Consider the following 12,010-nt stretch of genomic DNA (forward strand, 5'->3'; position numbering starts at 1 on the left):
ATTGCACAATACCAGGTCTAGTATAGCCTGCCCTTTAGTTGACTCCAGAACATGCTGTTCTAAGAAACTATCCTGGAAACATTCTATGAACTCCTCATCTAGGCTACCTTTGCCCATCTGACTTTTTCAGCCTATATGTAGATTAAAATCTCCCATGATTATCTTGGGCCTTCTTTCTCTGAAAAAGAGAAGACGAAGAGGGGATGTGACCAAAGCGTTTAGAATTTTGAAAGGTCTGAACAAATTGGATCCAAATAAATTTTTCTGCTATGTACAGAATGTAAGTACCGGGGTCATATTTACAAATTATGGACACCAAAAGGCAGGAGGAACTTTTTTTTTTACTAAAAGGCTGGTAAGTATGTGCAGCAGATTACTGCTATGGCTGGTGCAACAATAAACCTTAATGGGTTTCAAGAAGTAACTAAAGAGATTCTTGTCGATAAATGGAATTCAGAGTACTAAAGGGATCCTGTGGGTGGACGGGTCAGATGAACCAATAGTCTTCTCCTCCCTGAAAGAATTACTGTTTAAAATCATAGATTTCAATAACGTAAGTAGGGAAAATCTGTTTGCTGGCCATATGTCAATAACTAGAGGAGTTTGAATTTAAACTCATACCATAGAACACGGGGCAGGATATTGAGATCGGGGGGCGAGGCCTGCTCACCGATGCGTAAAATGATGCGGGATGACATCGGGCAGAACTCCTGACGTCACCTCGTGTCATTTCAATTTTCAGGTCGGTGGGGGCGCAGCCGAATCAGCTGTGCACCCGCCGACCTGTCAATGGCCAATTGAGGCCATTTAAAAAGTAATTAGACTAGTTAATGGACCTGCCCGTCCAACCTTAAGAGAGCCCTGGCGGGCTTCAGAAAAAGCATGAAACCTCATCCACGTGCGGGATGAGGTTTCATGTAGGTTTTTAAAAATTTAATAAAAGTTTACTTAAAAGTGATGGACATGTCCCAACTCATGTGACAGTGTCACATGAGGGGATATGTCAGGGAAGTTTTATTTCTCTACATCTACCATTTTTAAATTTGGCGCTGATCTCCTTGAGGCAGCACTTAGCCTCAGGGAGATACGTGCGAAAGAGCGCACCCCCAGCTTAGGGAACATCCCCCCCCCACTAGCCTGCACAGGCGCACCGGCTCCTGAACTCTCTTCCCCCCCCCTCAACGGGGGAAAATTCTTCCCAGGGTGATGTTAGGAGATTTTTACACAGAGGGTTGTGGGGACCCAGAATGTTCTACCAGAAAAGTGATAGAGACAAATTAATAATAGCCTTTGAAAAGGAAGTGAGTAAACAGATGAAAAATAATAAATTTAAAGCTTACATTGGAAAAGGACAAGAAAATAGAACAAGTGGATAATTCAAAGAGCTGGCACAGGAGTAATGGGCATGCGACCGCTTGTGCTGTACAATTCTATAATTATATGATTTGATTTTGGAGGAAGTTTTGAATTATTTAAATTAGGCTTTACAAGCATGCAAGTATTTATTAGCTTCATTTAAAACCTTTCATTGTAAACTTTTTGTTTCATTGCTCAGATGAGATAGCTTGGCCAGATGGAGATGACGCTTTACCACCTGATGCAGAGGACCTCATCTCAAAGCTGCTAAGGCAAAATCCGTTGGAACGACTGGGTACCGGTAATGATTAGCAATTACTTTTCTGAATTATGATCAATGTTAGAGATACTTACAAAAATCTACTGAATTGGAAAGTTAAAATTCTGTAACATGAACAAGGTATTATAGCTATGGATAAAATTTGTTGTGGCTAAAATCTTCCATTGTTTTTGTGCATTTTAAATGCTACTCTCCATTTCTCTTTCCTCTTCTCCCATTATCCCAACTTCTAATTTTCTTTACAAGCTTGTTTTGAAATCTCAACATCAAACTTTTACCTGAAAAACAATTGACTACCTACCAGGGCAGGTCTGCAGTGTATAGTGACCTTTTTTTTGTATACTAAGAATAATTAAATTGTGCGTGTGCATTCGCTAGTTTATTGTATTTTTTCAGTACAAGAATTAGAAGAGCAAATTAACCATTTTTTCTTTTAGAAAGGCTTTACATGTGGCTGGCAAGGAAGAATTGTAGGATGATGAAATTGCTTAGCTTTGCCCTTTCATGTAAGATCAAGAAAGGTGGACTTGAATCAACACAGAACTATGCTTTATCCTCCTTAGGTAGTGTCTATGAAGTTAAGCAACATCGGTTTTTCACAGATCTGGACTGGAACAGTCTGCTTCGTCAGAAGGCTGAATTCATTCCTCAACTTGAATCAGAAGATGACACCAGTTACTTTGACAGTAGGTAGAGTTTGGACCTAGTGGCCTGAGGTTAAAAATAAAAGTAGAAATTGATGGAAAAACTCAGCCGGTCCGGCAGCATCTGTGTAGAGAGAAACAGAGTTAATGTTTCAAGTCCATTATGACTCCTCTTCAGAACTGCCTGAGGTTAAAAGATCAATATATGTACAAGTTATTGTGGTAGTTTAGTGCTTAATTATGACTAATATTGTCCCATGAACTCAGAACTCAACCAAGTCATCCTCATTTATTGGCCCTTGTAGGACAGTTGAGGAAGATTTTACTAGTATTCCTTTAGGTTGAACTTGAACTTGAGATGGCAATGCTTAAAACAACCCTTCCCAAATCTTCAAGCTCACAAAAATCAAACTGGACAAAGCAACAAGCCAAATAAACTGTTACCCTGTCTTCAAAGCCAGATTGCCAGAATTTGCCTGTTTGTGGGCCCAGGGCCATGTGTTTAACAGCTTTGTTCTCACTCAGTGCACCACCCAGTCACTTTGATTTGATTTTTAATAAAATATAATGATGCCAACCCTCTGTTTGTAAAATTGTGTGTGATGAGAAAGGTTGTTACTCTAATAGGAATAAAAAAAAGCCAAGTTGTCAATGTCACCAATATGATAGTTTAATGCTTAATTTTACCAAGTTTTAATATGTTGGTGGTGCATGGTTTGGTTCATTATTTTCAACGAACACTTTATCCATCTGACCTGTTGAGGTCACAAAGTTTCTGATGAAAATGATGTGTTATGCAAATATGACAATTTTAAATCACTGAAGTAGTACTCATTTTTGGTACATGTATCTTTCTTGTTATAGCTCGATCTGACAGGTACCACCATCTTGATTCTGATGAGGAAGATGACACTAATGAGGATGACCGTGTAGAAATTAAACAGTTTTCATCATGTTCGCCGAGATTCAGCAAGGTAAACACAATATCTAGATTGCTGAATGTGAGGAGTACTATTGGGTCTCTCTTCAGGGTTTACAGTCATAAAATTAAAGAGAGAAATTCATTTGAAGCACCTTAACTGATCCAAGTGGTAACCAGAGAGAAGAAATTAAGGGATTTGGTGAGAATCTGGGTAGGTGAAGTCTAGATCATTCAGAAATAAAGAAACACTTAACTAGCCTTTCCCTGTTCCTAAAATTCAAATTAGGTCAATCCCAGTATCAATATCCAGCATGGTAAAGATCCTGTCTCAGTATTTGAAAAAAAGGCATGGAATTAACTCGTAAGTAGGATGATAATTATACCTTATGTTGGACAGTGGGGCATGTGTATAGGGCTCAGTTATTAAATTTATTTTTATTCACTCATGGGGTATGTGAATCGCTGGTAAGGCCAGCATTTATTACCCATCCCTAATTAACCATTAGAAAGTGGTGAAAAGCCTTCTTGAACCACTGGAGTCCATATGGCATAGGTACACCCACAGTGCTGTTAGGGACGGAGTTCCAGGATTTTAACTCAGCGATGAAGAAGGAGCATTTCCAAGTCAGGATAGTGTATTACTTAGAGGGAAATTTGCAGGTGGTAGTATTCCCATGCACCTACTGCCCTCATTCTTTTAGGCGATGGAGGTTGCGGATTTTGGAAGGTGCTGTTGAAGAAGCATCTTGTAGATGATATGGACTACAGCCACGGTGCGCCGGTGGTGGGAGGGAGTAAATGTTTAAAGTGGTGGGTGGAGTGCTGAGCACATGGGCTGCTTTGTCTTGGATGATGTTCGAGCTTCTTGAATGCTGTTATAGCTGCATTCATCCAGACAAGTGGAGATTATTCCATCACATGCTTGAATTGTGCCTGTAGATGATGGAAAGGCTTTGCAGAGTCAGGACGTGAGAACCCCCAGGATATTTTTGGTGGAGGATTCAGCAATGTTAATCCATTGAATGTCTAGGGGAGATTAGACTCTCTCTTGTTGGAGGTAGTAACTTCCTGACACTTGTGTGGCATGGATGTTACTTGCCACTTATCAACCCAAGCCTGAATGTTGTCCAGGTCTTGTTGCAAGCAGGAATGGACTGTTTCAATATGCGAGGAGTCTCTACTATTACTTTCTACTATTAGACAGAGACCGTGAAAACTAATAAACATTCCCATTTTTTAGGTTTACAGTAGCATGGAACGGCTTTCACTACATGAAGAAAGGAAAACACCACCGCCAACCAAACGCAGCTTCAGTGAGGAGAAAGAGGATAGAATTGACAAGTTGGATGGCCTTGGTAGTCTGAAGACCCGAGATAGGAGCTGGATAATTGGGTCTCCAGAAATGTGAGTTAACTGTCTGCTGTCAAAATCAAGAGAGGAAGTAAAATTGGCCAGTGACGTGCTTTCTGCTCAGAATCAGATTGTGATCAGCTAGTGGATGTTATTATTTGTAAATTCTGTACAGAAACTTTTATCTATAATGATCACCTGTGGGACTGATCAGATTGTGTCTCATAGCAATTTTAGTGGGAATTTCTTTAAATTGATGTTGGATGCCTTAGACATATGGTGGTTTTAAAAGCAGCATTTCATGTCCACAACTATCTACATCCCTGAGATTTTCCATTGATTAGGAAGGTGGGGAACAATCTCAGAATGTAAGAATACTTTTCATGAGAAAAACTTGAGGTACAAATCATTAATGGTCAACTAAATTTAAAAGAATATGTTTGCTGAAAGTGAAAGCAGATTACTAGCCGCATGCAGAATTTTCAACAAAAACCCCAATCTAAACTCTGGTTTGTTCGATATTGCAGCAGAACAGATCTGTCTTTGTGAAACCTGACAAAAAGTTTCATTTAAATTGAGGTGCCAAATTCTGAAAGTCTTTTGTTAATGCGTATGTCCTTACCACCTTGAACTGTGATGTTTTTTCCAGTAAATGCATGTCAGAAACATTGATCCTTGTGAAGTGACCAATCCTCACAGCTACTGTATTTTCTCTGATGCTCACCCTGTGTAATCCCTTTTTATATAGAGAATTCAAATTTTATCCTTCAGTTGTACAGAGTCATGTTTAGCAATTTAATAAAACTCATTCATCATCCCTATTTTGAACTGGCCAATTATCCACCCTTGAGTTGCATTTAAAGTACCAGAAATAGAGGTTTTTTTTTCAATTTGATGTATAAGAATTTCCTTTGCCAAGTGGAGAAGTTATGCTACGCTTGTTTCGAACCTTGGTTAGAGCACACTTGGAATACTGTTTAAAATTCTAGTAGCCATCTTTATAATATGGAAATTGAGGCACTGGGGAGGGTGCAATAATGATTTGCAGGGATGGTACCAGAACTGCTAGGTTATATCTATCAGGAAAGGATGAATCGGCAGGGTCTTCTAAAAAGAGAAGGCTAAGGGGTGACCTAACAGAGGTCTTTAAAGTTGTAAACGGTTTTGATAGAGAAGGCACAGAGAGTGTGTTTCCATATCAGGAAGCATAAAACTAAGGTCATCAATATAAGATAGTCACTCAGAAATCAAGAAGGAAATTCAATTTATTTATTTATTTATTTATCCATTCACAGGCTGTGGGCATTGCTGGCCAGACCAGCAGTTATTGCCCATTCCTAATTGCTCTTGAGAAGGTGATAGTGAGCTGCCTTCTTGAACCGCTGCAGTCCATATGGTGTAGGGACACCCACATACCCATCCCAATAGAATGTTCTCGTTTATTGCGAGGAGAATTGAATACAAAAGTAGGGAGGTTATGCTTCAGTTGTGCAGGGCACTGGTGAGACCACATCTGGAGTACTGTGTACAGCAATGGTTTCCTTATTTAAGGAAAGCTGTAAATGCATTAGAAGAAGTTCAGAGAAGGTTTACTAGACTAATACCAGGAATGGCGGTTTGTCTCATGAGGAGAGGTTGGACAGGGTTAGGCTTGTATCGACTGGAGTTTAGAAGAGTAAGAGATGTCCTGACGGGTCTTGACAGAGTGGATGTGGCAAGGATGTTTCCTCTTGTGGGAGAATCTAGAACTAGGGGTCACAGTTTAAAAACAAGGGGTCACTCATTTAAAACAGATGAGAAATATTTTCTCTAAGGATAGTGAGTCTTTGGAACTCTCTTCGTCAAAAGGCTATGGAAGCAGAGTCTTTGAATATTTTCAAGGCAGAATTAGATAGATTCTTGATTAACAAGGGGGTGAAAGGTTATCGGAGGTAGGTGGAAGGTTACAATCAGATCTTATTGAATTACGGTGCAGGCTTGAAGGCCACAGTGGCCTACTCCTGCTCCTAGTTCATATGTTCATATGTACATTGCTGTTAGGAAGGGAGTTCCAGGATTTTGACCCAGTAACAGTGAAGGAACAACAATATAGTTCTAAGTCAGAATGGTGTGTGTGTTGGAGGGTAACTTGCAGGTGGTGGTGTTCCCATGCACCTGCTGCCCTTGTTACTGTGGATGGTAGAGGTCCCGAGATTAGAAAGTGCCATCAAAAAAGCTTTGGTGAGATGCTGCAGTGCATCTTGCAGATGCTTTCCACTGCTGCCACTGTGTGTTGGTGATGGAGGGGGTGCCAATCAAGTGGGCTGCTTTGTCCTGGATAGTGTTAAGCTTCTTGAATGTTGCTGGAGCTGCACCCATCCAGGCAAGTGGAGAGTATTCTATCACACTTCTGATTTGTGCCTTGTAGATGGTGGACAGACTTTGGGGAGTCAGGAGGTGAGTTACTCTCTGCAAAATTCGCAGCCTCTGACCTGCTCTTGTAGCCACAGTATTAAGACTGGTCCAGTTCAGTTTCTGGTTAATGATAAGCCCCAGATGTTGATAGTGGGGGATTCAGTAATGACAATGCCATTGAATGTCAAAGGGAGATGGTTATATTTTCTCTTGTTGGAGATGGTCATTGCCTAGCACTTGATTGGCGTGAATGTTACATGCTATTGAATGTTATCCAGGTCTTGCTGCATATAGACGCGGACTGCTTCAGTATCTGAAGAGTTGTGAATGGTGCTGAACATTGTGCAATTATCAGTGAACATCCCCACTTCTGACTTTGTGATGGAGGGAATGTAAAGGGATGAAGCAGCTGAAGATGGTTGGGCCTAGGGCACTTTGCTGAGGAACTTCTGCAGTGATGCCTTGGAACTGAGATGATTGACCTCCAACATTGCAACCATCTTCCTTTGTGCATGGTATGGCTCCGCCCAGCAGATAGTTTTCCCCCAATTCCCATTGACTCCAGTTTTGCTAGGGCTTCTTGATACCACGCTCGGTCAGCTGCTGCCTTGATGTCAAGAGCAATCACTCTCACCTCACCTCTGGAATTCAGCTCTTTTGTCCTTGTTTGGTCCAAGGCTGTAATGGGATCAGAAGCTGAGTGGCCATGGCTGAACTAAGTGTCAGTGAGCAGGCTATTGGTGAGAAAGTGTCACTTGATAGCACTGTCGACAACCCCTTCCATCACTTTACAGATGATTGAAAGTAGACTGATGGGGTGGAAATTGGCTTGGCTGGATTTCTCCTTTTTGTAAACAGACGTAGCTGGGCAATGTTCCATGTTGCTGGGTAGATGCCAGTGTTGTAGCTGTAGTGGAACAGCTTGGGCTAGGGGCATAGCTAGTTCTGGAATGCAAATCCTCAGTACTACTCCCAGAATATTGTCAGGGCCCGCAGCCATTGCAATATCCAGTGCTTTCAGCCATTTTTTGATATCATGGAGTGAATCAATTTGGCTGAAGACTGGCTTCTGTGATGCTGGAGACCTCCAAGGGTCTGTATTTACCCAAAGAGTGGTGGGAATGTTGAACTCTGCTACTGTGGAGAGTGGTTGAGATAAATAGTGTGGATTAATTTAAGGCAAAGATAGATAACACATATGAGGGAGAAGACAACAGAAAGTTCTGATGGAGTTAGACAAGAAAGGGTGGAAGGAGTCTTGAACAGAGCATAATTGCCATCTTGGACTGGTTGGGCCAAATGGCCTGTTTTTGAGTTCTACGTTCTATCTAATTCTAGGTGAGGCTTGAATAACATTCCAGCACCATTGTGTCAGGTCCATCCTTAGCCATTTTATTTGGTAGATGAGGGCCTTGGCCTTTTTCTTGCAGCTCACAGCACTAGCCCAACTCAATGCCTCCAATTATCCGATGCTTTATGGCTTCCAATGATTAAGGCAAAACAGAAATCCTTATATTTAAATATCCATGAAAAATTTGGAAATGGGGTTTAGCTGTAAACATTAAGAATAGTTGTGTTGTTTCCAGTGGGCTAAGCTTAAGATGTAAGTACCTAAATTTTAGTTTATTGTTTAAGGTGTAATTTGGTTTTCAAACTTGCATTTCAGTTAAATGACCTGTAAAATTTCAAACTGGCATTAACATTTCAATTTAAAATATCTAGTTCACGTACATATTTGTTTGGTAGTACAGAACATGAGTATTGCTGAAAGAAGAGACATGTCTAAGCTTTTCGTCTTGCACTCATCAGGACATTCGCAAGAATACCAATATAAGGGGAAGACAACAATTTATACTGTATGTGAAGAGTGTGCTGATTCCAGGGCCCTGTTCTTTGCAGGCAGAAAGAATCTACATACATTGTGCCTGTTTCAGCTAAGCAAGATAAGTAACAGCCATTCGTTTACTCATTCCTCAGGGCAATGCCTTGACCAATGAGGGTCAAGCTGTCTGGCTTAAATTTCAAACAATGCTTGGCATTTATCTATCAGTCACCATCGGTGGTGCATTCTCCATGGCAACACCACTTGTCAACCAATCAACATTCTCTTCACATACAGTATAAATTGTTGTCTGCCCCTTATATTGGTATTCTTGCAAGTGCAGGATGAAAAGCTTAGACATGTCACTTTTTTCAGCAATGCATATTTGTTGTGTATTTTGGGTTTTAATTTACTGAGGCATTATTCTTATCTAGCTTATTAGAAAACGAGCAAATAGTTTCAGAATACTGATGTAGAGGGATTTTAATAATTAGATTGGATGTTCAACCTGTTCTTTTCTGTTATTCCTTTATGATGTTCTGGCTGCAAACATTTTGCTATTAGTCCCCAAAACCCTGTATGTTATTCCTGTCCACACCTACCCAGATAATTGGAATTTAATCTTCGGGGTAGAAGTTCCTTAAACTTTATGGCTGGGTTGTTTAATTCATTCCCCCTTACTCATTTTCCTTCCCCTACCTTTTTATTTCCTTGTTCCAATCACTGTTGCCTTGCTGATAGAGTGGATGTGTGGTAACGTGCCAGTGTCTTTCTACAGTAGGTGTTCAAATTCACTGTTGGGTGATTTTTATTAACCTCCCCTGTCAGCATGTACCTGAAGGTTGCTGCATTTTGACAGCATAGCTGAGACAATGAACTGAGCATTGAAGAAACTTCAAGGGCTGTATCTTCTGGCCGGTGAGTGGGGGCAGGACCCACTCGCTGACATGTAAAATGACACGGGATGACGTCGGGTGTGCTTCCCGACGTCACGGCGCGTCATTCAGACTTTCAGTTCAGCGGGCGTGCACACCAACCTGCCAACGGCCTATTAAGATCATTAACAAAATAGTTGAAGTCATTAATGGACCTGCCCGTCCAACCTTAAGTTTGCGGGCAGGCCGGGAGCCCTGGCGGGCTTCTGAAAAAGCATGAAACCTCATCCACGGGTGGGATGATGTTTCATGAGGATTTAAAAATCTCTCAATATTTTAAAATAAAAGTTATGGACATGTCCCAACTCATGTGACAGTGTCACAGGAGGGGACATGGCAGGGAAATTTTTTTCTCAGCTTTATTTAAAGTTTAAAATGTGAGCCGATTTTCCTCAGGGAGATCTGTGCGCTCTTCTGTGCACATGTGTGAAAGAGCACACTCCTGGCTAAGGGAATCCACCCCCCCATCCCCTGCCCGCACAGGGAGCGCATAGTGCTCCTGGCGGGCGTCACACTGGGCGGGCCTTAATTGGCCCACCCATGTAAAATGGCAGAGCGCCCCTGACTGAGGGTGCCGATCGGAAGCCCGCATCCGCTCCCGCAATCCCCCCCCCCCCGCCCCCAACAACGGCGGGGGGGGGGGGGGGAATGTTGCCCCAAAGCCCAAATCTGTTTTTTCTTTTGTGTGTGTATCCAAGCACCAGGTTGCTGTGATGTTTACTAAAGGCCATTGTTTCCCATCACACATTGGAGACTGAACTAACTACTCAACATCGTCAGTTGGTAACACTGGGATCCATTGTTACGATTCCCGCATAGACCAATAACTTTGAAATAGATATTTGAATTTCAAGTAACTGACTGGAAGAGTCACAGGTCAAGATTTCAAGTTATAAGACTTTTACTGTAATAAATGAGCACAAAACAAGATTGACTAAACATAATTTTTGTTGTCTACTTAAACTCTAGACTAGAGAAAAGTTTCTCCCAACTAACTTTTAAAATAACCAAAAATCCCCCACCATGATTATACTTTACTCTGTTTCTTAAGTGGACACTTCATTCTCCAGGAATCTCTCTCAAAACTATTCTCAGCTCCAGATGTCATGCTTCCTTTTTCTTTTTCCAGTCAGATAACTTAAAATCACTGAGCTGACTTTCCCAGTGAGGGCTACCTGGAGATCCCTCCCTCCAGCCAAAGCTTGGCAAATCTTCCAGCCTTATTTAAATCCTCACGAACTTGGTCTCTTCAATCTGAGTGTAAGTTCCCACCTGCCTTCTGCATGGTGAACAATAGAGATTGGCTGACTCTATCTTTGTGCTTTTGCTCTCTCAGATTCTTGAAGACTGACTTGTCTGTGGGGGTTCAGGGATATCTCAAAAAAACCATGTAAGCCGATACTACAGTGGCTTTCTATGGACTCTTCCCCTCTCAAAGTCCATCTCCATGGCAACATGAATCACATGGGCCTTGATTCCAGGTAGAAATGCTTATTAGCTATCCTTTGGACCCTCAACTCCATTCAATCTTGAAATTAAATAGACAGTTTAAAGAGTAACTATTTATAAAACCTAACATCCCTGACACCTCCCTGTGCAACTTGGAGACTAACAGTCTATCCACTGTTAGCACAGCTTCCCTGGTCATTGTTCACGGGTGTAAATATCTTGCACCACCTTCCCAGTAAGGTAACCTGGACCCCATTTAACCTTTAGCAGCCAAGCTGCCCAGGCTTGTTGGCGGGCAGAACACCCCTTCATTCTTCCATTTTATCCTAAGTTAAAGGGACAATTTAAAAGCTTGTTATGTTTTGGGACTTTGTATTGGTAATACAATGAGGATATATATTCAGTGAAGAGGTATTTTACCATGGCATCATGTTATTGTACAGCCTGATGCACACCAAAGCTGTTAAATGTATTTTTCTGTTGGCCAAACCTGACTTGTAATGGGTAAGGAAGAACTCAGCTTCTCTTTTGTCAAATTTTTTCCACCAAGTGGCAAAATAGATTTCAAATCAGCTTACAATTGCAAAACATAGACGTATCAGAAAATATCGACATTTCATATCCGTATTTTCTTTTTCTGACATGGTGAATAAATATTAGTTCTAGTCTCTTTGTAACTCTCATATGGTTACGTGTCTTTAAGACAACTGAGGAGAGAACTGTGTCTGTACAATCTTTGAAGGCTACTAAGATGCAAAAGTCTAAACTTTTCACTGTAAATTGCTATACATTCTAAGTAGCAGAAGGAAAACAGCAGCTTTCTCTAGTAATCATGACTAATGTTCTGTTACTTGGCCA

The 12,010-nt window shown here is 41.2% G+C and overlaps 1 protein-coding gene across 5 annotated transcripts in view; it reads left to right on the forward strand.

Moving 5' to 3' along the window:
* Positions 1-12,010, forward strand: part of mast2 (microtubule associated serine/threonine kinase 2) — a 544,666-nt gene that overhangs the window by 502,827 nt on the left and 29,829 nt on the right. For all 5 annotated transcript variants that reach the window (XM_078561040.1, XM_078561041.1, XM_078561042.1 and 2 more), the window contains 4 exons: positions 1,556-1,657; positions 2,200-2,322; positions 3,145-3,254; positions 4,443-4,606. In XM_078561040.1, the coding sequence (XP_078417166.1) occupies positions 1,556-1,657; positions 2,200-2,322; positions 3,145-3,254; positions 4,443-4,606 (499 nt within the window). The remainder of the gene's footprint in view (positions 1-1,555; positions 1,658-2,199; positions 2,323-3,144; positions 3,255-4,442; positions 4,607-12,010) is intronic.

The sequence above is a fragment of the Cetorhinus maximus genome, chromosome 17 (genome assembly GCF_964194155.1).
Source record: "Cetorhinus maximus chromosome 17, sCetMax3.hap1.1, whole genome shotgun sequence".
NCBI classification, from domain to species: domain Eukaryota; kingdom Metazoa; phylum Chordata; class Chondrichthyes; order Lamniformes; family Cetorhinidae; genus Cetorhinus; species Cetorhinus maximus.